This window comes from Balaenoptera ricei, chromosome 4 (genome assembly GCF_028023285.1).
Source record: "Balaenoptera ricei isolate mBalRic1 chromosome 4, mBalRic1.hap2, whole genome shotgun sequence".
In the NCBI taxonomy this organism is placed as follows: Eukaryota; Metazoa; Chordata; class Mammalia; order Artiodactyla; family Balaenopteridae; genus Balaenoptera; species Balaenoptera ricei.
This window is the reverse complement of record NC_082642.1, coordinates 115,722,905-115,748,172: the sequence shown is the minus strand read 5'-3', so window position 1 is coordinate 115,748,172 and position 25,268 is coordinate 115,722,905. Positions and strand designations below refer to the sequence as shown.

The window sequence follows — 25,268 nt, the reverse complement described above, 5'->3', positions numbered from 1 at the left end:
AACCAGTCTTCTCCAGGTCTGGCCCTGATGGCTGGAACAATCTGGTTATGGAGACATCTAGGTGCCCCCCAACTCTCATCCCCTCCAGACATTCACTGGACACCTCCCAAGAAAGCTGATTAGGAGGAACAGGGTGAAGCCACAGGGCATGGGAGAGTTCCCAAGGGCTTTAGAGTTGTGTAGGGTGCTTTCAAAAAATAAATGCAGAGGCTCCACACCAGACGAAGCCCAGGAACTTATAATTTCTAAAAATTTTCCAGTTGATTGTAATCAGCCAGTATGGGGAGCCACTGGGCTAGGGGGCAAGGTTATGGAATGTAGACTTCCCTCTCCATCATCTACAGAATAGAGATTTTTTTGAGAAGGACCATCAACAAAACCGTATGTAAAGGCAGGTCTGCGCCATATACAGGATGGGAGAGGGACCGAGACAGGGAGACGCATAAACAGGGTCTGCAGCCGTCTAAGCAAAGGCAACCTGGCCTGAATTAGGAGACAGAGACCAGACGTTAATTACTAATTAGGGGAAAGAAGGAGGGTTCTGTGGGGCCGAGGACAAGCCCTCAAATGCCCAACAGGCAGGAAACTTTGGAACCGTAACAGTGAGATCTGGGCATGATCTGATGTAAAGAGATGGCGTTCAGCTGTGCGGAGGTGGATGCCCGCAGGAGGAGGGCAGGGCCATTTGTCAGTCTGATAACCTGAGGCCTGCGATGGAAATGCCCTGAGAAGGGCGGAACCCTCTTCCCCTCTGGATACTCACGGATGGGTCCTGATCTGGTCCTACAGTGAGGACGACGTGGTCTCTAAACTGCAGCCTCACAGTGCTGTCCAACCCCGGTAACTGTCCACCTGGAAAACCCAGAGACAGGGAAAGCCAGCCTTCAGAGAGGAAAGCAGCAGGCTCAAACTTGCTTGCAGGGGCAACTCTTTAGGAAGTACACTCAGTAACAATTTGCAGGTAAATCCAAATGTGGGGGCGCCCTCTCCAACTCACTCAAGTATTTGCTCTCCCCGACGTTTACGGTGATCTGAAAAGTGTAGCTTACACCCTGATGGAGCTCATCCTTATACTGAAGACACACATACAGACTTCTGTCGTGATTTATCTAATTGTAAGTTCATTAAATAGTTGTCACCAGTACCCGGGGAGCACATACTATCACGGTACAGACAGGGCCACCGTGCCTTCTGCACAGGACGCTCTCACGTCTCCAGTTTCTATCCCCTGCTTGCTCCACATGTGGACTCTGAAAGGACTTCCTGAGCTCAAAGTGCACCACCCCTCCAATTACTAGTTGCATGACCATGGCAAATTATTCAGCCTGTGTAGGTCAAGTGCAGTGTCATAAAAAAGCCACCTAATAAAGTCCACAGAAAAAACTACTCTTTCCTAGATTGGATTTAACTTAGTGAAAAAGCAGCCACTACAATCAGACCAGCCTTACAGGGTCTTCTGGTTGGAGAAAGAGTTGAGGGGTCACAAGTTTACTGACCATAAGGACTAAGGCAAGGAAAACGTTAGATAAAATATCCTAGGCCCTAAGCTGATACTCAGAACACTGTTCTGCTAAAGATTAAAATATGTGCTGGGAAGACGTGCTATTTTGAGTAGATGCTACCAAAAACAAATTTTAAACTCCCCCCCACACCGAGACTATAATAAAAATGTACATAGAATCAATGTTAGGAGGGACCTTGTAGAGTGTGTATCTCGGTGGTTCTCCACTGGTGATAAGGCCTTTATGAAAATAAGCGAAAATGAAACTCTCCCTCTACCTGACTAAGAGAGAAGCAGCCTGCGAGCCAGCCCGGCACTCACGGCTGTGTCTCCGTGTCCTCCTGCTGAACACAGGCCATTACACAGAACCCCGATATTAAACAGGGCCCCGCTGTGACTGAGAGAGATCGAGACAAAACCAAGACCACTTCCTCATCAGGTCAGAACTCAGGCCAAAGCAAGGACACTGTCCAAACCACAGAAGTGACCAAACGTGCCCTATGCTGGCTAATCTGAGTGACTGCTGCTGCTGCTTTACCAATCGTCACTTTGGCTTCATTTCACTCCTCCTGCTACTAGCTAAGATTTACAGGAGACCCAATCCGAGAATCCCTCCTTCTTCCCGACAGCATTCAATCCCGAGCAAAGCCCTGCTTCCTTGAACCCTCCTGAAAATCACCTAACTCAAACCCAAACCCTATAAATCCTTTCCAACATCCTTTTACTGAGGTGCCTACAGCCCCCAATGGCGTGCTGTCTTCCCTGTTACAAGTCAATAAACCCAGCTCTGTCCGACTACAGGGGTGTGGTGTGGTCTCTGCTCCAGAACACCGATATCACCATCCACCCACAAGTCTGTCAATGTCATCTGTACCTTAAACCTGTCACAAAATAGTCACCTGGGACTTGGGAGAAGGTCTGATAATCTTGGGCATTCCGGTAGTTCCCTTGCTGATGGCAACATTTTACCCATCCCTGAGTTAATTCCAACAAGATTATTTCAATGTTCAAGTTCTTAAAACTTCCTGAAGCTGATGAGTTCCAGAGGGGCCGTAAACACACATACTTCTCACCCCAAATCACAGGGCTCTCCTTCCCCATCAGGCTGCATGTCCTGACCAACCTCACACTAAGGATGGGCCCACATTAATCCTCAAATGCTTCATACATTCCATCAGCTCAAAGAGGTGCCCACCCAGAAAAGCTCAAAATATCCCACGTCAGCCCCTGACCACCTAGAAGGAAAGAGCAAGCTCTACCTGGTGTTGAAAGCTCTACTCCATCCCCCAAATAGTAAGGTGGGAGCCTGTTCATAGCAAAGTCCTTCTTCATGTCTGCTGAAAGCAGTTCTTTGGTGCCCTCCAGCCGGTCTGCAAGCATCCTCAGAAAGCCACTTAATTTTCTTGTTGCAACGGCTGTGGTTTCCACCTGCTAGAAACACAGAAGTGAGTCCGGGCCCAGACTCCAGCGACCTTACTTACAGCACAGGTCGCAGTCTCTGGAGTAGCGGCACTGAGCACCACCGCCCAGGGCAGACGCAGATCCACGTCACTCCCTTAAGAACAGTATCCCTTTATTTCCTCATAACCACCGTTCATCTTAAGCTGCCTACCGTTTGCAAGAAAAGATCAATTTTCAGGGTTTTGCCTGAAAAGAGGGATCCCTGGGGATATAGTACAGTCTCGGCTTTGCCTTTTGAAAAGCAAATCACTGTCTAAGGTGACTGCTTGAGACCGCGAAAGCACCCTTTGCTCAGCTCGGCACTAATGCACTCATCTTCTCCAAAATAGCCAACAGGGCCGCTGTTTCAAAGGTAAAATCAGGACGGACAGGAAAGCCAGGGAGCACACCAAGGCCAGGCTCTCTCCTAACTAGTGATCTCACGTGTGCCGAGGCTACAGTTCCCAAGCCAGGTTAGTTATTCATTCAACCACTGACTCAGCCAGCGTTCCCGGTGCCTGCCACTGCCGCCATGAAGTGCGGCAAGCGGGCCGCCTGCACAGCACTGTCGGTCCTTTGGGTGGCACGCAATGTGCAGCACTCCATTCCTTCTGCAAACCACCCCGCCCGGGAGAAGACAAGCTTGGCTCACACGGGGAGGATTCTGGGGTCCCGAGGAGGGAGCCACAGCTTCAGCTGGCCTGGGCCGTGGTTACCCCTCCTTTCCCACCTGCCTTTACTCCTTACCAGGAGCAGCTGCCGGGGTATGCCGGCCCGTAGCGCTACGTCTGCCTTTGCGGTATCAAACACGAGCCCTGAAATGGTGTCCAAAAGGAAATCTCCCCATGAACTGGAACACGTACCAAGAAAAAAAAAAAAAAAGAGTGAACACATAAGAAATGTGCATAGAACACTGATTACTAAAAGCCTAAAGCTACAAACTGTCACACCAATTCCCCTGCCCTGACATCTTGAGTTCCACTAATTTCACATTACTCAGCATAAAGACTTAAGGCTTTCATCAATCATAGTCTTCCCTTCCTCCCCATCCCAGACACTCAGGTGCAAAATTAAAGGTGGGAAGCTAGGCTTCCTTCATGATTTGTCTTAAACGTAAAGATACCAAAGAATTAATTACAGACTGTCATAAAGTAGGAAGTTCAAGGGACCAATTTTTTTTTTTTTTTAATGTCTTCAACTATATAACACAGAGCCTTGAGGAGAGCTTTGCAGGAAACTTTAACCCTCAATCATTATAGGACCTAAAAAGATTTTTATGTGCAAAACTCCAAAGGCAACACATTTAGGGTAACAGCAAGATCCCCGGACTGTGTAATTATCTGAACAGTTAAACACTTCTTTTTCCTTTGTTCCTTATAAAAAAGACGGGTACTCTTCCTCAGCAAAATATCCAACCTCAACAATTTCAAAACAATTGATTTTGCAACTTGTTAAACTCTGGCAGTGGTTTTACTGGGGTAGGAGATAGAAGCCAGAGGCCAAAAATACCATCTCGGGACGAGCATCAGTGTTCAGTTGCCTCTGCTCTCTCTGGGGCATTTAGAATCGCTCGCGCCTCAATGTGTGCCAGTGTGAGAAGCACACACTGTGGGGCTGCTCTCTTTAAATACTTCTGAGCTGTTTAAAATTTTCCTCTGTGTCACCAGCAGATTTCAAATTGCTGGCTACATGCAAAATGGAAATTCACAGTATGACTTTTGCTTCTCACTCAGTAAGCAAAATTAACACTTTTATGCTTCCCTCCTGGGAAAGTGGCAAAAGAGGACAAAAGCCACATGAGAGACACTCCCCCCAAGACGTCCACTCCTCCGTGGTAGCCTGACCACTTTGTGACATAATGCTACACCCAACCTCACACCTTTGATTGAACTTCGACCTGGAGGACACATACAGGCCTTTCAGCAGCATGAAATAATACCGTCCTTTGAAAGGTCCCAGGTACAAGTCATGCAGCAGTAGCTCACGGAGGAGTTTAAGTGCAGTTAAATTGGGCTCCGTGTTCTTCTAGGAAAATGGATCTTGGGCCTTTCCAAAGTTTGGAAATAACACCTCTGGAGGGGTTCACTTTGGTAAAGCAGCCAAATCAACAGGCCACTGTCTCATACAGCTGGCCCTAAATGTTCCAACGGTGCTGCCCTTGAGAGGGGTTAGGAAAAGGCCCAAGCCCGCACTCCGCCACAGGCCTTCAGGAGCACCAGGACCAAAGCATAGGGACATCTCCGGGGAGCGATGGTCCTCGAGGTACATCTGTCCCGTCCCAGCACCAGCCCCGCTGACAAAGGCACAGGTCGGCATCCAGCTTAGATACACGGGTCACGGCGCCTACCCACAGCCCCCGGCAGGCGTCCTCTGTAACTCAGACTGCTCTTCCCCAGCCCTGCTGCCTGCAGAGGGGGTGGGTGGGACCAGGGAAAGCTACCAGTTCATCCTGGGGACTGGGAAACAGCGAGTCAGGCACTCAGCGGAAGCAAAAGCTAATAGGTTCAACGAGATAGAGGGAGGTCAGAGAGGTAACTGAGGATGCCTTGTCATGAGCCAATGACGTGAGTAAATAGAAACCGAGGAAGGAAAACAAGGGAGCAAAAACCGATTACTAGGAGACCAAGAGAAATGAAAAAGAGGGAGAATTAGAGAAAGAGGGAGCAGCTGAGTAACATCCACGGCGGGGCACCAGAAGATGGACATTCATGGGGCCAAACTATCAATATGTGGCTGCCAAGGCCCAGAGCTGCTTTGGTCCAGAACGAACTTCTGGTTCAGCCTACCTGCAGCCTGCCCTTCCCCAGTTCCTACGACCCACCCCCTCAGTCACCCCTGCTCTTCTTGAGCTGCACTCAGAGACTGTTTCTCGCTACGCAAGGCACCTAACCAGCCATGGTGACAGGGCATTTTACATAAAGGAAACCCCAAACAAGCTTTAGCTTCTACTTGTGGGCAGAGAGCCTAACTTCAGGCCAGACTCCAGCTAGCTCCTCCTGTCTCTTAAACACAGGGGGTTCACTTCTCGCTGAAAAGCCAGATGAGGAGGCAGAAGAATGCTTACTCACTTGTTCTGCAAGATACAGCTTTGAAGTTAGGAGGCGACCGGCTGTCCCTCAGGCCGGGAATATCCTCTCCTACTCTGACCTCCTGACCCACCTCTACTTACTCATCCTGTAAATCTCCCTCAGCTTGGGAGTCAAGTCATTTCCGAAGCCTTCCCCGAGGCCCCGGCTTAGCTAAGTGCATTCCTCTGTGCTCCCAGAGTCTCCTCTGCAAACCTAGGATGGGATGTATCACACTGTTTGGTAACTACATGCCTATCTCCCCTCCTTCCACCACTTCCGGAGAGTAAGTTCTCTCAAAGCGCCTTCAGTCCCATGCCTACGATCCCAGCAACTAGCACAAGGTGTAGTGCTGCATGATGAATAAATTAATGACTGGCGTTTTTAATGGGTCGCTGCTACCAGGAAATGACTCACTGGGCACTGCTGCCCAGGCCCTGTCATGTGATGAGGGCACTTGCTGAACTGGAACATGGTTTTAATTGGAATTGTTCTCAGCACATGTGCTTTTAGGACTCACTGTTCCAGACTTCCTTTCTGACTTTAATTTCATGAACTGTAAAAAATGGAAGCCTTAAAATAGACCCAGAGGTTTCAATGGATAGAGTTTCTGTTTGGGAAGGTGAAAATGTCTTGGAAACAGGTAGTGGTGATGGTTGCACAACAGTGTGAACATAATTAATGTCAGTGAATTGGACACTTAATGGTTAAAATGGCACATTTTATGTTATAAATATTTTACCACAATCAAAAAAAAATTTTGAAGGAGGCAGGGGGAAAGAGAGAGAGGGGAGAGAGAGAGAGAGAGGAGAGAGAGAGAGGGGAGAGAGAGAGAGAGAACGAGAAGAAGGGAGGGAGGGAGGGAGGGAGGGAGAGAGGCAGGGGATAGGGGTGGGGAGAGAGACTACAAGCCCAGCCTGGCAACACGAACACACTGCCACACCCACAGCTATGCTTCTATCTTCCCAAACCATGGGAGCCTTTATCTGGGCAACTCCCAGCGTTCTGTAGAGTCAGGGTCATGACGGGCCAGGAGGAAGCCCAGACGAGTGGGTCAATGGCACAGGTAGGACGCTGAAGAAACAGGAAGTCAGCTGCAAACCCCGGGGCCGGATAAGTAGGAGAGAAGCAGCTAACTCCCTCACGTCCCCTGAACACGCCGCTGCGGCCACAGCTCGGAGCTGTCGGGGACGCGAGGCTGCAGGTGGGCGCTCACCTGCTCTGGTAGGTGCTGATGGTCACGTGCGTGGAGTGGGCCAGCCCTGAGGGAGTGTCCGCCTGATGAATGGTCCCTCTGGGAAAGTACAGCAAGTCTCCCGGCTAAAGGAAAAAAAAAGGGGGAAGGAGTTAGTAAGGAGGATATCTTCTCGTTCCGCTAGAAAGGCTGTGAGTTTCAGTTCTGCATTCTAGAAACCTCTGTGTGGTGATTCGAGCAGTGGTCTGCATGCTGGTCTCTGTGGTATCCACCAGTCTAGCTCTGCTGTGTCTGTGAACCTGTCACCATGAACCCCAATCCTGGAGAGGCTTCCAGAGCCTGAAGTCACTTTCTTTATTCATAAGCTGAGACCAGATACACCTGAAGCCACCCTGGGATCAAGGTGACAGCCCGTGCCTGGGAAGCCTGCTCCCTCCCTCCACACCCTTCCAAGGGGGCAGTGAGGAGTAGCAGCTTCAGAGCCATACAGAGGCTACACTCACTGGCTGGCGACCCCAGCAAATTACTTAACCTCCCGAGGCCTCAGTTCCTTTATGTGTAAAATGGAAGCAATCGCCCCAAATCTCACAGAATTATTTTGAGGATTAAAGGAAAAAAGTCCTTGGAGCTGCCTTCCCTGGCGGTCCAGTGGTTAAGACTCTGCACTTCCAATGCAGGGGCCATGGGTTTGATCCCTGGTCGGGGAATTAAGATCCCACATGACGCACGCGCGGCACGGCCAAAAACAAAAAGCTCTTGGAGCAATGCTGGGCAAGTGGCTGTGGCTGTATTATAATTCTTATTTTACCTGCCAGTCCCTGAGAGTCTGTGAGCTCTTCCAAGCAGGGTCCATATCCATCTTGTATCCCCAGGGCCTAAACCACCTAAGCATCCAGCACACACCAGAGGCTCAAAAGATGTTTGGAAGAATGGATGAAAAACCCTGTAACCCTTCATTTGAACCTAAACACTATATGTAACTGAAGATCAGTCACTTCTCGGGCAGTCACTTCTCCTCCACCCTGTTCTATTTCTTTCCCAAGCCACGGAACAGAAATATTTTCCCCAAATCACTACTTCCCTGGAGCTTCCTCCTCCCTAATCCCATCCAGAAAAAGAACATTCTGTATAGAGCAGTTGCCTGAGCAGAGGAGAGGAAATCTTGAAGAGTCGCTTATCTGCTCTCTGCAACCCTGCAAAGCCTTCTGTCTCACTGGTTAAGAGCATGGGTCCTGGAGAAAGAGCTCAAGAAATATCAGATTAAAAAAACTTCTTTTTTTGGGGCTTCCCTGGTGGCACAGTGGTTGAGAATCTGCCTGCTAATGCAGGGGACACGGGTTCAAGTGCTGGTCTGGGAAGATCCCACGTGCCGTGGAGCAGCTGGGCCCGTGAGCCACAATTACTGAGCCTGCACGACTGGAGCCTGTGCTCCGCAACAAGAGAGGCCGCGAAAGTGAGAGGCCCGTGCACCACAATGAAGAGCGGCCCCCACTCGCCGCAACTGGAGAAAGCCCTCGCACAGAAACGAAGACCCAACACAGCCATAAATAAATAAATACTTTTTTAAAAAAACACTTTCTTTTAATGTTAATTACATACATGAGTAATTATATATGTACTCATAAGAGCTATCTTGCCCTGAATAACACCAATCTGACAGGGAAACGAGTACTTCAAGTGAACAAATGCATTACTCATAATTACAGCTATCATTTGTGACAGTCTGTGTGCCAGCCCTGTGACTAAGGCCCTCACGTACATATTTCATCCATCCATTCATTTATTCATCCCACAAACACCTGATTAACCCTTCACCCATGCCAGGCACCTGTGCTAGGCACCGGGGGAGAGAGCACTGAACAAAACAAAGACCTGCCCTGATGGAGCACATTCCAGAAGAGAAAAACATTTGAGAAGGGAGAAGGTACACTAGACAGTGAAGACAGTCTAGTGGGGCAAGAAGGATAAAATAAAGCAGCAAATAAATAATGTCAAGTGATGGTGAATGCAAAGAAGACAAAGTAAGCAGAAGGAGGAGGGGAATGATGCTGATGGAAGTGGGGGGTGGCGGGGTGTGTCTGGGATTAGAGGTGCTATTTTACCCAGGATGGTCCATTAAACCTCACTCTGCTAAGGTGACATTTCAGTAGAGACTTTAGGAAATGAGCAAGCCAGCCATGCAACGACCTGGGGAGAAAGGATTCCAGGCGGAGGGAAGAGCAAGTGCAAAGGTCCTGAGGCTGGAACGTGCCTGGCAGGTTGAGGGGCATCGGTTAGGCCAGTGTGTCAGGAAGGTAGGTGAGTGAAGGTGGGAATGATGGGAGGTGAGGTGAGCAGGCAGCAGAGGGGCCAGATTACAGGCCCTTCTAGACCATTTTAAGGACTTTGGCTTTTTTATAATGATAAGACAATTAGCCATTTGACATACCATTGTCCTGTTTTGTTTATTCTGAAAGAACTAGAAAAGCTAATTTTTTTAACCAAGAAAAAAAATATTTCTGGCTTCAATCCAAAGGCTACATAAACTAGCAGCATAAAGCCTTGAGAAAAGGAGAACTGGGTATAAATGAGTTCCATTTTCATTGTCTTTAATTATTCCATTGATATTAATGCCTCTGAAAGTATACACAATGGTAATGAATATGGTGGTATACTAGGATGTTGAAAAAAATTTTTAAGAAATTTTATTACAATTTTCCATTAATTAGATCATTAAAACGTACTGTGCTATCAATTTTCCATTTAAGTAATAAAGCATTGATTATTTTTTTAAAAAAGGACTTTGGCTTTTATTCTGGGTTTAACAGAAAGACAGTAGAGGTCTGGGCAAAGGGTTCACGGGATCACAAAAGGATCATCATGGTTGTTATGTCAGAAAAGTCTGCAAAGGGGACACTAGACAGGAGGCTTTTGTATAAATCTATGTCCAAGGATTTTGCCCTGAACAAGTAGAAGAATGGTGACACATTTGCAGGGAGAAGGAGGTTGGGGACAGGGTAGGACATGGGATTTTGGTTTGGGGAATATTAAATTTGTGGTATCTTTTACATTTCCAGGGAAGACATTAAGTGGGCAGCTGGATTATGAGTCTAGAGTTTAGAGATGTGGGCTAGAGATCTAAAACAGCATTTAAAATACATCAGTGTAGAGGGTATTTGAAACCTTGGGAGGGGATGCTGATTGATCAAAGAAGTCCAGGAAATGAGCCCTGTACCCCAAATTAGAGAAGTAGGAAGACTAAGGACAAAACAGCGAAGGAGAATGAACAGGACAGTCAGGAAGGTGGAGAGAGAACCAAGAGAAGGTTGCATCCCGGAAGCCAGTGGAGAAGGTGGAAGTGACCCACTGTGTCAAATGCTGACGACAGGCAGACTAAGATGGGGACTAGGAGTTGACCGCTGTACCTGACAACGTGCAGGTACCCTTGAGAATATTTCTAGAGGAACAATGGGGAAGAAAGCCTGCTAGAAAGGGTGCCCAACGGTGGGAGAGTAGAGGAAATGAAGACAGGGCATTATGGCAGGGTCTCCAAAAATGTCTACATCCTAATACCTGGCATCTGTGAATACTTAGGTTACACGGACAAGGTGAATTAAGGTTGCTGACAGGGGGATTATTCTGGATTATCCAGGCAGGCCCAATGTAATCACAAGGATCCTTAAAAGTGGAAGAGGGTATTGGAAGAGAGAACCAGAGAGAGGGCAGCATGAGAAAGACCAAGCTCCATGTTGCTGGCTTTGATGTCGGAGGAAGGGGCCATGAGCCAAGGAATGTGAGCAGCCTCCAGAAGCTGGAAAAGGCGAGGACATAAATTTTCCCCTAGAGCCTCCGGAACGAACACAGTCCTGCTGACACCTTGATTTCAGCCAAGTGAAACCCCTTTTGGACCTCTGAACTGCAGAACTACAAGGTAATAAATTACCTTGAGTTTGTTTTAATTTGATAGGCAGCAATACATTGACATATAGCCATCACTTCCACGGAATTTCACTGTAAAGGCAGCATCAAAGTAATATTTTTAAATCTTTACAACCTACAAGATAAACATTATGATCTCCATTTTAATAAAGAAGAAACTGAGACAGAGATAATAACTTGCCCAAGGACATGCAGCTCATAAGTGACAGCAGCTGAATTCAAACCCAGGTTTGTCAGATCCCCAAGCCACAGAGATGTGTTTCCACTATAGGGGTGGTCTTCATCCCAAGATCTCAGGTTTCGCAGACGTACCAGTCAGGCTGCCACTTGGGTAGGAAGGAAGAGGGCTGAGGAGGGCTCCAGACCGCTCATCGTAGCCCCCAAGCCCACCCCCACCCAGAGCGACTCAGATCTTCGATTTCATACACAGGGCATTTATGCAAGATTTCATTTGAAGAATTCCACTGATTAAAAACTCAATAGACGTACAGCTTGAATATCCCCGCAGGACACAACGCCGTCTTTCTCCTTCCAGGAGACTCAGGGCTCCTCGTAGTGAACTGTGATCAGGATGGGTATGATTAGCGTGCAGTGCTCCATCTCCTCCAAGCCCCATGCCCTCTATGACCACCATGAAGCCCGACCTTCTCGGGCAGGGCAAGTAGCCAGATGTCAGTCTGAGTAACTCAGCCCTGGCCTCAGAGGCCATGGACAGCTTAGTCTTTGGCTTAAAATTAATCAGCCAAGAGCAGGGTTGGCAAACTCTCTCTGTAAAGGGCCAGACAGTAAATATCTGTGGTTTGTGAGCCACATGGTCCCTGTGGCAACTCGCTGACTCTGCCCTAGACAGTACATAAGGAATGAGTGTGGCTGTGTTTCCATAAACTTTATATACAAAAACGGGCAGCAGGCCCGATTTTTGGCCTATGGGCCATAGTTTGCTGATTGCTGACCAAGAGCATTAACAAAATGAAGAAAGGTATCTTTACTGTTGTAGTTATTCAAGTCCCCTATAACATAGGCACCCATCCTAAAAAGGGAGATTGTTTCTCCCAGTTATGGCAGGCAGGCAAAGACCTTAAAATCAAGAAAGATTTACGAGGCCCTGAGTAGGAATTAGATACTAAGTATAACTTCAAGACACAAGAAATACAAAAACAATAACCATATGCAAGTCTATCAGTTTGGTTAGAATCTTCGGTATGGTTTAAATTACCTATTTTCTTATTACCACTGAAGGAAATTAAATTTTAAGTTCTGTAGGAAAAGGTATAAAATTGAATTATGCAGCTATTCTTAGCCAAGATTTTTTCCTCAACAACCCCAGCTGCTGGGGATTGGCTATGATCCCATCCAGCTAACTGCTCAAAGACACACTTTCTCAGCAGCAGGATGCCAGCGAACCAGCACATGCTCGAGCCACCTGGCTTCCTGGGGAAGGCCTCCTCGAGGGCTTTCGTGATGACTCATCTTCCGGGGACTATGTGCAGGGGGAAGGGGGCGCAGAGAGTCCACCGCACAATCAGGAGGAAAAGGGGTCAGACTGGAATTTTACCAACAAAAAAAACTAAGGGGTCCCTGGCCGTGCTCTGCTCAAGCAGCCTACGACCCAGCGGTGACCACTGGCCATGCCTTCCACTTTTGCTCTAGAGAAGTCAGTGGTTACCGAATTCATAATTCATTCCTGTTGCACTTGGATTATATTTGGAGACAGGTGATTTGGAAAATGAACTTAACATTTCCTCAGCTCACTTCCGCAGCTACAAACTACCAAGTGTCCTTTAAGAAGCGCCCCCCCCCCCCCCCGCCATGCTGGCTAGCTGGAATGAGAGCCACTTGCCCCCAGCCTCTTGGGTACATTTGCCGGGGACCATTACACAAACCTCAAACCAAACGTGTCTCAGGACAGGCACCCACAAAAGCAGGCCCGTACCTTCAATGTGAACTCGTGTGCTGGCCTCCCGATCCTGTCCTCAGCCTCCAAGCTGTACTCCCGCGCCAGGGGCACCGTCGGGTGGTACAGGCGCCAGTGTTTCTCTCCCTCCAGCTGCAGGATGAAAACCTACAGAAAGCACAGGACCCCGGAGTGTCAGAGAGCCTCCAGACAACTCATGAGGCAAAGTGCTTCTACAGTGTCAGCCCTCTCAGGGCTTAGCTGAATCACAAATTTCAGATAAAAAATAAAAATAAAAGATCACAGATACATTTCACTATACACTTAAAGTTGCCACTACTGGTATTCACTTTTAAAAACAGGTAATCGTGAAGTCTGACACTGGAGGGCTAGTCATTCTTTTCACTTTCATGAAAGCCTCGCTGAGTTCTTTATATCCCAATATCTATCCCGCTATCTCATTATTTTAAATCTTCCATCAGACAGCTGAAAGCCCATAATCTCTGATGGAAAAGCCAAGCTTCAGATATTACTGAGTGTCTAAAATCCTGAATACAATCCTTGGCACATAGGAAAATGTCAGGTTTTTTTATTCTTCATTCAACCAAAGATATTTTAAAGTTCTGTTAGAAATATATATTTTTTAATTTATTTATTTTATTTATTTATTTTTGGCTGCGTTGGGTCTTCACTGCTGCGTGCGAGCTTTCTCTAGTTGCAGCAAGCTGGGGCCACTCTTTGTTGTGGTGCGTGGGCTTCTCATTGCAGTGGCTTCTCTTGTTGCGGAGCACAGGCTCTAGGTGCGTGGGGTTCAGTAGTTGCGGCACGTGGGCTCAGTAGTTGCGGCACGTGGGCTCAGTAGTTGTGGCTCGCGGGTTCTAGAGCGCAGGATCAGTAGTTGTGGCACACGGGCTTAGTTGCTCTGCGGCATGTGGGATCTTCCCAGACCAGGGCTCAAACCCTTGTCCCCTACATTGGCAGGCGGATTCTTAACCACCGTGCCACCAGGGAAGCCCTATTAGAAATATTTTTTAAAAAATTTTTTTGGAAACTGTATTGATATCAAATTGCTCTCAAAGGAGGGGGAAAAAAAGAGGTTTTTTACTAATAACTCTGTGTTCACACATTGTCTTGGTACAAAAATAAAACTATGAAATACCTAAGCCAAAGAATTAACTCTTTTTGGCAGCCACATGAGAATGAAATCAACACTTGTCAAGGCGCCAAGTGCTTAAGTGAAACCATGACCTTCATTCAAGCTGCCCCAAGATCTTCACAAGTGGAAAAAATATATACTTTTGGTAGCTACAGAAAAAGGACAAAAGAAAGCAGATGTGAGAATTACTTAAGCCCTCACCTTATTAAAGACCATATATTATGAAATTAAAGAAAAAGCCAATCACACTTTTCTGTAGAAAATTCAAAAAAACACCTATTTCGGAGGGATGTATGGCTCTTTGTATTAGTAAATAAACAATCTCCCCTTTCTGAAGGAGCAGGAAACCAGTTTGATGGGATTAATTTTGCCCAACATCCCGGTGAGGGAGGTCAAGCTCTGCAGAGCCCGCACAGGAAGAGTGGGCAGAGACCCGGCCCAAGAGCTGAAATGAACCCTGACAACCCACTAACCCGGGCTGGCAGCAACTCGTCCTCCCGGAGCCGAGCAGTTTCCTCCCCCCTCACCTCTACGTCATCATAATGGGGCGGCAGGCCCTGAGAACCCGCAGGGGTTATGTACACATTCGAGCCAACCAACGAGCCAAAGTAGCACTCCAGCTTCTCCTGGATCCTCCAAAGCTCATCCTTTAAAAAAAAAAAAAAAAAAAAAGATGGAGGGGAAAGAGGTGAAAAATACATTAGAAACAAGGAATATGTTCTTACGCGCTCAGCAAGTCTTTATCGCACAGCTATTATGTTCCAGACACCTGGAATTCAACGGTGCCCAAGCCAGCACCTCTGTCCTCAGGACCCTTGCGTCCTCGTGCAGAACAGCGCAAAGAGGCAGCGGCAGACGAGACTGGAGAGGCAGGCAACAGGGAGTCACAGGATCTTAAGCAGGACAAGGACAGGATCCAATGCACACTTATAAAAGCTCACTCAGGCTGCGGTGTGGGGAACTGATCGTAGAAAGGCAAGAGAGAGCTGTGGGGAAGCTACGAAGGCAGCAGCGTGGGCTGGGAGTGACCAGGGTGGTGGGCGAGGGAGAGAGAAGTAGAAAAGTCGAGATGCGCTCAGGAAGCAGCACTGACAGGACGTGCTGATGGCAGGGGTATGGGAGTGGGGAGAATAAATCAGAGAAACATTCTTGGGTTTTTGACTGAAGCAGTTAGTCAGCTCCCAGTTCCACTGGAATGGGAAAGATTTGCTAAAGAACAAGCTTTCAGGGGGGAGAAAAGAAAAGCCGTACATTAGCAGTGTGAAGTGTGAGCTGCTAAGACCCCCGTGTGCTGGCTGGCTAACTCTGAAGTTCTGGCGAGACGAAGAGCTATAGCGGTTACATCTGGGAACTGCCTGCACAAAAGGGTACTTAGAGCAATGGGAGCAGAAATGACAACCTAGGAAGGGGGTACAGACAGCGAAGGGGTAACAGGGTCGAGGAATGCTCCCTCTCTCCAGTCCCTGATCAGCTCTTCAGGGCCTAAGTCGGACTGAGGGGCCTGGAGAGGAGCCGCACATCCCTGCACGGAAGAAACCTGACTGTCCCAAGGCAGGTGAGAGAGGAGAGGCAGTGGTCAGGCCACGTAGGTATCGGCACTTCCTATGTGCCAGGCACTGTTTCCAAGTGCTTTACCTACTTCAGTTGTACAACCCTCCCAGCCACCCTGTCTCACAGGGTGGGTCCTATCAATATCTTCAGTTTGCCGATGAGGAAACGGGCACGAGAACACACAGCCAATGAATGATGCAGCCAGGATTCAAATCCATGCAGCCTGGCTCCGGAGCCCACACCTTCAACCATGGCTCTATATCGCCCCTCTAAGGAACTACCTTAAAGAAGTCACCTACAAAGAACACTGCAGAGCCCCTTCAAGCGCATGCATGTACAGTGCCTGCCACACACAAGACATTGAAACATTTAAAGTATTTGCTGAGTAGACCAGTGACCACAGCCTGGGAGTCAATCCTACCACTGGACTGAAAAAAAACCAAAAAACAAAAAAAACTACAGTATTAAAAATGCCAAGTGGGAAAGAATTGGGTCAGCATGAAAAAAGCTTTCGGCGACATCTTCAGTATAGACCGCTGAGCTTCTCTACTTACACATCTCAGGCAACACAGGAAGAATGATTTTATGGCATCTGAATAGCTCCAGAGAGTTAACAGATCTCCCAAGCTGCCTCATTTATACCTGGGAGGGGCCAGCAGGACCTGGCCCTATAATTACATTTATACAGTAACTGGAACCAGTTTCTCTCTCGCTCTTTCTCTCTGTCTCTGATGGCCTGAGAGGTGTCTCAGGACCATATGGGTGACTTTATGGCCCCCAACTCAAGCTTCTGGGTCTGTAATTAAGGAGTACATGTCTCTTTTCTTCTTAAAAGTCCCTGGTGGCGCAGTGGTTAAGAATCCGCCTGCCAATGCAGGGGACACAGGTTCGAGCCCTGGTCCGGGAAGATCCCACATGCCACAGAGCAACTAAGCCCATGTGCCATAACTACTGAGCCTGCGCTCTAGAGCCCACAAGCCACAACTACTGAAGCCCATGCGCCTAGAGCCAGTGCTCCACAATAAGAGAAGCCACCGCGATGAGAAGCCTGCGCACCACAACGAAGAGTAGCCCCCGCTCGCCGCAACTAGAGAAAGCCCACGCGCAGCAACGAAGACCCAACGCAGCCAAAAAAAAAAAAAAAGTTACTGAAAACCCCATCATTTGTACAATTTTTCTATCTCTCCTGGAAATAGAACCTTTAGCGTCTCAGTCTGCCCAGTGTGGCCCAGTAGAAAGGGATCTGGAGTCAAATCACCACAGTCCAAGTTGTAGGTACAAGTCAGCTTCTTTATTTGCAAAGGAAGACTCCCACCCTAAGACTGTGGGAAACAACATATTTATATCAAAGCTTATTTACATTGCAAAGCAGCGTACAACTGTTATGGCTTCACCAGCGCTGACTTTGGCACAAACAAGGCTCCTGAAATCTGTCTCCTTTGACTCATGACTCCCAACTATGTGTGGAGATGCCAAGGAGGACCCCAGAACAATGGGAAAGGGAAAGGGGAGCCTCCTCCTCTCTCCACTGACCTACCTGCAGACTCAGCTGAACACAACAGCTAAGACCAGAAGCCCACACTCACACCTAAAGGTGAAAGCAAACATGCCAAAAGCCCTACTACATTTCAATTAATTTCTTTAGATATATGGTTAGGAAAATGCTTTAATTTTGGAATCAGAAGTCCTTACTTAGTAGCTATGGAAAAGCCACATCTGTGAACTCGTTTTTTCCACGTAAAATGGAGACCACAGTGATTGCCCCGATTATTTCAAATGTCTGTTGGAGGGTTCAAAAGTGAACACATGTAAATATCTGGTAAACTCATCTGGACTCTTGATACACGGATTACCCAAAGCGGATGGGGAACAACCCACCACTCTCTGGTTACCTCTTTACTCATTTCCAGACAAACTAGAATAATAAACTGTGCACACTGTGTGACCTGATAAAGAAAGGGCTGACTGTTCACTCTGATAGTCTCTCAATCTGGCCAATGAGGAACTGCCTCTACACTTTCTCTATCCTGATATCGACATATCCGTTAGTAAACACACACACACACAACACTAAATCTGGTCATAATACTTGGAACCCAGCTTCTAGTTTAAGAGGGTGAGCTCCTGAGGCTTACAGACTTCTCAAGTCCTGGTGGTGGAAAAAACAAAGCAAAACAGGATGCATCCTAGTCTAGCCTGGGGGCTGAGTTGAGATGGGAAAGCTCATCCTTCCTGCTTTAATAAACATGGCTAGAGAGCTGAGTCAACAGGGCAAAGGAAACACAGTCTTGGCCACTTGAAATTGGGGAAGAGGAACATGCAGCACTTAAGCAGACGAGCAGAGAAGAGCCCAAGATGATACTAAAGCACAAAAATGACAGCCACAGAGGACACCACACATATGCCAAACAGTAACTTTCTGCTGGTCTGAGAACAAATTACATGTAATCAACATCAGTGATCTTTTCTATTCACAGTTCTTAGGTGTCTAAAAACCACTCTTTTAAAAAAAGTGCTACTTCTAGCTAAGTAAAGAGTCAAGGATAAGCTCAGAGGGAAGTACCTCGGTGTCCATATTTTCTGAATACACGTCATGACTTGGTCTGCAAGTGATTTATAAATTCCTTTTGGGTGCTAGGGACAAAAGGCTGGCATTCCAAGGACATTTCAACTGCTCATGATTGCCTCACTCCTTTGGAATGAGTACTTGTACCGAAAAGTCTAAGAGTACTTGTACTTTATCCAGAGTACAAATAGGTTCAGGATCCTGTAGACAAGAAAGGGAAAGGCATTCAACAGATGAGGGAGGCCTAATGGATCTAACAGGGCACCTCGAGTTCAGTCATGAGAAGCATTACTGGTAATTGATGACAAAGTCCTAGGAGCCATCACACAGCCAGAAGCCACGCCCTCAGTGTGGAACTGCACGCGCTGCTCTCCTCCTCCTCCTCCCAAGCTGACATTTTGATTCAGCCATGGGTCACAGAAGGGCATTTCTGAATGGGGATAAACTTTATCTAAAACTCGGAATGGGCCCTCAATTGTTCTGGGCCACCTGTCACGTAAAGATCTCGTGCCTCTAAGAGCAGATTAGCTCATCCTAAGTCTACATTTTATAAACAAAGAAACTGAGCACAGAGGAGGCAAATTATTTCTCAAATGTCAACCACTGATGCAGAATAAATAAAAGGTTAGCCAGTCTTCCCGACTTGCAAATCCAACCTACCCTCCACCTGCGAATGCCCCCCAGCAGCAGTTCCAGGACCCTGCCCCTCAGTGCCAGACGGGCTGCTGTTAATAAGGGTGAAGTCTCTTTCTTAAACGTGCATCTGGTATGTGGTCTGGTCACTGCTCAGAAGCCTCTGCTTAGGTAGATGTAGGCAGTAGAGGAAACTTCAAGAAAAAAATGATCACCTTGACACTATCGTGCCTTAAGTTACAGTGAAGGGACAAGCCAAACAGAAATGTCTACCATGTGTCAAAACATAAACCAGCCCACAGAAACGCTCCTGGAGGTGTAACGTCACTTTAACAAACTTTATAAACCTGAAGTATAATTTAGTTTTTGCAGCTCAATGACACCTCACCATGTCCAGCCTGAGTTGTTGCGGATTCTAACAGTTTAGCCAAAAGGGAACATAAAGTCACTGAAGTTGTAATGCATTTGAAGACCAAACAGGTGCTACCTCTTCTCAAACTGGCAGCAGCCTAATCATCATCAAAACAGATTTACCCCTGAGCTGATCTGTGGCCAAATGTTAGCACTTTAATACACACCAGGATTCTGCACTGGGGAGAACCTGTTACCTTAAATCTCTGAGGTTGGTGAAACTGAATTGTTGCCCTTTTCTGATCAAAATCTTTTCTCAGCTGAAGAAAGTGCACTTTGCCATCTTTATTTAAAACCTTCTTCTTCCCATTGACACAACGGCAGACATTTACGTCTCTTCCATAGTACATACCCCGGCTGCACAGACTCTTCAGATCTGAGAGCCTGAACAGGGACCGGTAGTATGTGGCCAGCACAGGGTCGTCTCTCTGGATAAGAAGGGGCTTCTGCTCCCAGAATTCCTTGAAAAAAGTCTCTGTCTTGATGGGCGAGATTAAACTTTCAAAGAGGCCACTGGGACTGTCAAGGTTCAAAGGGGAAGGCCCACCAGCTGCCTCCACCTTCACCTGCTTACAGGGCACAGGCCCCTCTTCCTTCCCATCCCCTGCAGGCTTCACTTTCTTTGGCATCGTTGTCTTCAAGGCAAGGCAGTGAGGAAACACAAACCTGCCAAACAGAAGAAAACACTCGTGTTTAGGCGTCCCAGTGCCGGTGTCAGAGGATCTCATACACACAACTTGCATGACGATTAGGCCTTTGTGCGAACTCTTCCTAAGCCAAGGCCATTTCTACCAGAATAAGATACAGCCTGAAGCCAACACCATTTCTTCCAAGATATGATTCAGCCTCAAACACTATGCAGATCACATATTCACAGAAAGGAAGGCATGTTTTTCTTGTACACAAGCACTAAGTCATGGAATTCATTACTTATTGGAAGGTATAATTATCCCAAATTAAATGATTCAACTATCTCAGCAGTTCCTAGTCACAGTTTTAGCCTGTGGCCATTGACACAGCAAAGTGGAAATCTTAAAGTTGGCTTTACTCAGCACCAGATCCCAAATCGAATTAGAAGCACTCTGAGTTATAAATACTTGACTCAAGAACCACCAAGAGCTGCCCACGGCCAGGTGTTCCCCACCAAAGCACTACCCCCAGCTGCTGTCCTGGAGGCCACCTGGGCCAGAGGTGCCACCTGATGGCTGGGGCAAGAAGCTGCCTGCTCCCAGGTCCTTAAGCACCTGAATTGCCTCACTTCCAAACCTCAGCTTATTCCTAAAAATTGCCACTTTACCAGAAAAATAAAAATAAAGCAGAAAACTAATTGGGGGCTGAAAGTGAAGGGTAAAGATTGTTATATCTCAAGGCTTTTAAAAGCTCTACCTTTTTAACTAAAATAAGACATAATAAAATGGCAACGTCATTAACTTCTAACAAAGCTCTCCTCCCTCCAGCCTTCACGTGCACACACATCCCCTGGCCGCCTAGGGCTCAGGTGGGACTTGAGATTCTGCATGTCTAACAAGCCCACAGGTAGTGACGCTACTGCTGGGCCACAGACCACACTCGAGTAGCAAGAGAATCGACTCCCCTGAGTATTGCCAAAGGTCTCTCAGAACTGCCTCAAACCACAACTGTCCTCACGTTTACAATGCAGGTGTCCTCCTGCATCTGCAGTTCAAGAATGTATGAACTTAAATTATATGAATTTCCTGAAACTGCAAAATGCTATTTTAAAGTAAATTTTTTTTCTGGGAAAGGGGGTAGGTCCATTGCTTTTACCAGATTTTTAAAAGAGTCCCCATCCCCAAAAAAGGTTAAGAACCACTGTGCTTATAAAAACCAATTTTTCCCAGAGACCAATAACTTATTTACAAATGTTATGCTCTTCTATTTTGTTGGGCTATCAGAATTGCAAGCACACAGTTTTCTGCTCTTTTGTCATTATAACTAAGCTGTATTTCAGCTACACTATGGAGTGAGTAGAATTAATGGTCTGGCCTGGGAAGTAGGCACCTGAACAATGTGTTACACATTGCAACAACTAACTTACAAATTTATAACTGATAAATTCAGAATAAACCTAGAAAATAAATTTAGAATTAATCCCTCTGTCTAGTGTACCCAGCCCATTAGTCACTTAGTGGCCGTCTTGGTGATCAGATTGACTGTCCTAGTATCACAAAGCTTGTGTTCCAGTGACCCTTATTTTACTTGATAATGATGGCCCCAAAGTGCAAGAGTAATGATGGCTGGCAATTCGGATATTCTCTTACTGTGCCTAATTTATAAATTAAACTTTGTTATAGCTATTTGTGAATAGGGAAAAAGCACCGTGTATACAGACTTCAGTACCATCCACGGTTTCAGGCATCCACTGGGTGTCTTGGGACGTTGTCAGCCGTGGATAAGGGGGCGCTGTTTAAAACTCTCTAGTGGCTTCATTTTAGCTTCTAAATATTGTACCCACAAATAGCTCAGTTCCTTCAAAAGGTCCAGTGCTTTTGGCAGGAAACACAGGACCATGGTAGGAAACTAACACAAACTGATACTAAAAGCTTGCGTTGAAGGGGTAAGGGCTTAAGCTTTTTTCTTAAACTTTGGAAAAAAAAAACTTTAATGTCTTAGGATATATTATCAGTGAGACACATTTTCTGAAAATGTTTCTTATTCCTTTTAAGTTAAACAGACCAGCGTGCTTTCTCAACTGAAGAATCAAAGCTTCAGTGAGACAAAGTACTGCTAGTACTTGGAGCCCAGAAGTGATGTAGAAATACAAGAGATACGAAAAGATTCAGTAGACAGCACTGCTTGTGCAGAAAGGAGCTACCTGCTATCCTTTGAAAGGTCAGCATGTGGTGCATGTCAGGTCTGGGAACTAAGATTTCAGATGTGTTCCCACCACCATTAACTGAAAAGAGGGACTCACTGTGTCTAAGAGGTTTGGACAAACAATGCAGGTTATACTGAACACCTGCATTCCTTCTGGGTGTCTGGAATTTTGATACATGCCAGGCAGAAGGTCCTACATGATGAGCCCCCAATAAAAACCCTGGGCATTGAGTGTCTAATGAGCTTCCCTGGTTGGCAGCATTTCACACATGTTGTCACAACTAGCTGCTGCAGCAATGAAGCACTTGGTCTCCATCTGCTGTAATAAATCAGCTGTGAGTCCTAGCAAATCACTAACCCTGGGGATGGTGTTGGGGACCCGGGATACACTGCTCACATTTAATTGTTAAAAACTGTTAGGTTGCCTCAGAAGGTTTGTATCATTAAAGGTGTTCATCAATGAAAACGTAATTTCATATTCAGCTACACATTTCTTATCCCTCACAATTGGTCAGTTTAAAATTTATTTAAGGGATGTGAGCAGCAGGAAGATGCAAACAAAAGGCTTGTTTTCCTCAAGCACAGTATATGAATACAGTATAAGCATATTCACCAGGAAGTGTGGTGAAACAAAGTGTGCAAAATACTTAAGCCAAAAATAAAATCACTTGAAGCATATTTCCCATCTACAATCAGTAACAAAATAAATAACAGTGCATAACAAATGCTTTTGTTAGACTATGAATTTCACGACTTTTACTGCCAAAAGTTACATCATTTATTGTTTCTATGTGTTCATTTTGAAATGATTTGAGGCTCAGTTAATTGGAACCCAGCTTAGAGGTTATTAGGCAAACATACTATTTCTCTGATTCTCACACTACCCATACTGTAAGACAACCATTCTTTTTAACAGCTTTTGGGAGGTTGAGAGGAGAACAGATGACATACTACACCACATTAAACTTACAAAATAGTAAGCTGCATCACAATTTCAGAAACATAAAAAGTAAAAAAAAAAAAAAAAAAAAAAAAAAAGTGTGTTTTGTAATGTAAGAAATATAGGAACTAAACAAGAGAATGCTTTATCTGGAAAAGTACAGCCTGATTTTTATAGGAACTAAACAAGAGAATGCTTTATCTGGAAAAAACACAAGCCTGCCTCTGAATCTCACAGACCACCCAAACAGCAGTTAGAGTAAGTATTTTTATAAGTTACAGGGGGGAAAAAAAGCAAGCCTTTAAAAAGCAATTGTTTCCAACTTAAGTTGACCATAGCGTTAAAAGGTAAAAAGATTAAGTTAAAAGATTCAAGGTTCATATTTTACTAACTGCCCACAGATGAAAACCAGCAACTAATCTAAACAACTTTGAAGGATTAAACTCCACAAGAAAATCAACAGTGATACCCATTCTACAGGCAACAAATACAAACAAAGCCTTTATATTTTTAAGCGTCCTAACTTTCTTTTCTATGGTAATATTCACTGACCAGAAGTCTTAACACAGGACAACTATCTGCACATTTTCAGAGCCTAGCACAGAGCAGGGCACATAGGAGGTCCTCAATAAACATTTGCTTAATTTTTTTTCCCTTTTTCATCTTTTGTATACAATTTTAGAGAAAAAAAATCTCAAAAGCCTTACACAAAACAGAGTTAGGGGAAAACAGATGGTTTGTTCAGTGGGGATTATTCTTCTGATGGCAGCTGTAGCTTGAGTATTCAACAGTAAGGTCAGAGTTGAAAGGCACCTTAGCCATCAGAGGTCATTACCAACCAGGAGAGGGAGGTGTGTCTTTATAATCTCCAGAGCTGTGTTTTACAAAGTGTAGTCAAATCACCAGGAAAGCTTGTTAGTATGCAAATTTCTGGGCCCCATATCAAACCTACTGGACTAGCACTTCTGGTAGCTGAGCCCAGAAATCTGCAGTAACAGAGTTTTAAAAAAGTTAAAAAAGAAAAGTAACAGTTCTCCGCAGGAGAATTTTAGATCCACTAACTGTAGAGGAGGATCATAGGCAAACTCAGCTCAGTTAAACACACACAAACTGACAGAAACGATATATTGCCTGTAACAAGGTTGCCTAGGCTGACTTAGAACATTTCCTTTGGGCCTGCATTGATGTTTATCAGTTCAGAGAGGGAAAAGTGGTTCTCCTGTTGACCTAAAGCTGTGATCGGCACTTATCTTTTTAATTCTATTTTAGAAATAATGGATTGAACCTCATTAATGTATTTTAGTAACCCTGAGGTTACAAAGGATGAGGGCAGAGAGGCAAAACTATCCAAGCGATGGTGTTAGAAGCTGGATAAATCAGGCTTTTCCACTTAAAGATGAGCCCAGTGAAATCAAAGGCCCGGTGCCGAATTTACAGCTGATTATTGGAGTAATCAGAGCCTGCGATTCCCAGGCCAATACTTCCTGAAAACACAGTGAACAACCTGGTCTTATTAACCTGATGGACGACCCTACAGTCGAGCAGCCGTTCTACAAATATTCGGTGACAAATGAAAGAAAGGGAGGGTAGGCTGTCGTTTTAAAGTTACGGTGGGGCGAGAAAGACGCAGCTCTCCCGCCCGCACTTCAGGTTTCCCTGCTGTAAAGCCGGTCTCCTAGGCCCGCCCGGCCGCCCGGGAGGACAGCCCACGTGGCGCTCCCAGACAGCCCGCCGCGCGGGGCCAAGGCCTGCATCACCCTCCCTGCAAACCTCCAAACTTTACGTGTGCTCGTCCCGTCTCAAGACCACCGGCCGAGCACGTGGTTACTCTTGGTGCCCTGGCCATCCGCGACCCTGGGCGGCACCAGACCCAGCGTGCCCACTATTCCCGTGCCCGGAATCGTCGAGCGCGTCGGCGCGCGTCCCTCGTCCCGAAACCAACAGCGTCCGCCGGCCGGGGCCCGGCAGCACCGAAGCTCCCGCCCCGAGCCCTGCGGTCCCCCGCAACCCCGACCTTGCTCCACCCACACTCGCGCCTGGGCGCCCGGAAGTTGAGCACCACCCCACATAGCAGTGGCGGGGACGGAGGGCCTGGACCACTCCACTCACCGGGCTCTGCCTGTTGCGCGCGGCCGCGAGCCAAGCGGGCGGCGGCGTGGGTTC

The 25,268-nt window shown here is 46.6% G+C and overlaps 1 protein-coding gene across 9 annotated transcripts in view; it reads right to left on the bottom strand.

Annotated features, from left to right (window-relative positions):
* RIOX2 (ribosomal oxygenase 2) overlaps nucleotides 1–25,268 on the bottom strand; it is a 40,120-nt gene extending 14,852 nt beyond the window's left edge. The window contains exons 1-8 of one of the 9 annotated variants that reach the window (XM_059921324.1): nucleotides 25,215–25,268; nucleotides 19,528–19,996; nucleotides 14,643–14,816; nucleotides 13,053–13,181; nucleotides 7,223–7,326; nucleotides 3,689–3,791; nucleotides 2,761–2,932; nucleotides 764–852 (exon numbers count right to left, since the gene is read on the bottom strand). In XM_059921324.1, coding sequence (XP_059777307.1) covers nucleotides 764–852; nucleotides 2,761–2,932; nucleotides 3,689–3,791; nucleotides 7,223–7,326; nucleotides 13,053–13,181; nucleotides 14,643–14,816; nucleotides 19,528–19,959 — 1,203 coding nt within the window. In that variant the 5' untranslated portion in view covers nucleotides 19,960–19,996; nucleotides 25,215–25,268. Of the gene's footprint in view, nucleotides 1–763; nucleotides 853–2,760; nucleotides 2,933–3,688; nucleotides 3,792–7,222; nucleotides 7,327–13,052; nucleotides 13,182–14,642; nucleotides 14,817–19,527; nucleotides 19,997–24,875; nucleotides 25,101–25,214 lie in introns of those variants that run through there. The other 8 variants (XM_059921326.1, XM_059921327.1, XM_059921329.1 and 5 more) reach the window with 8 other exon arrangements.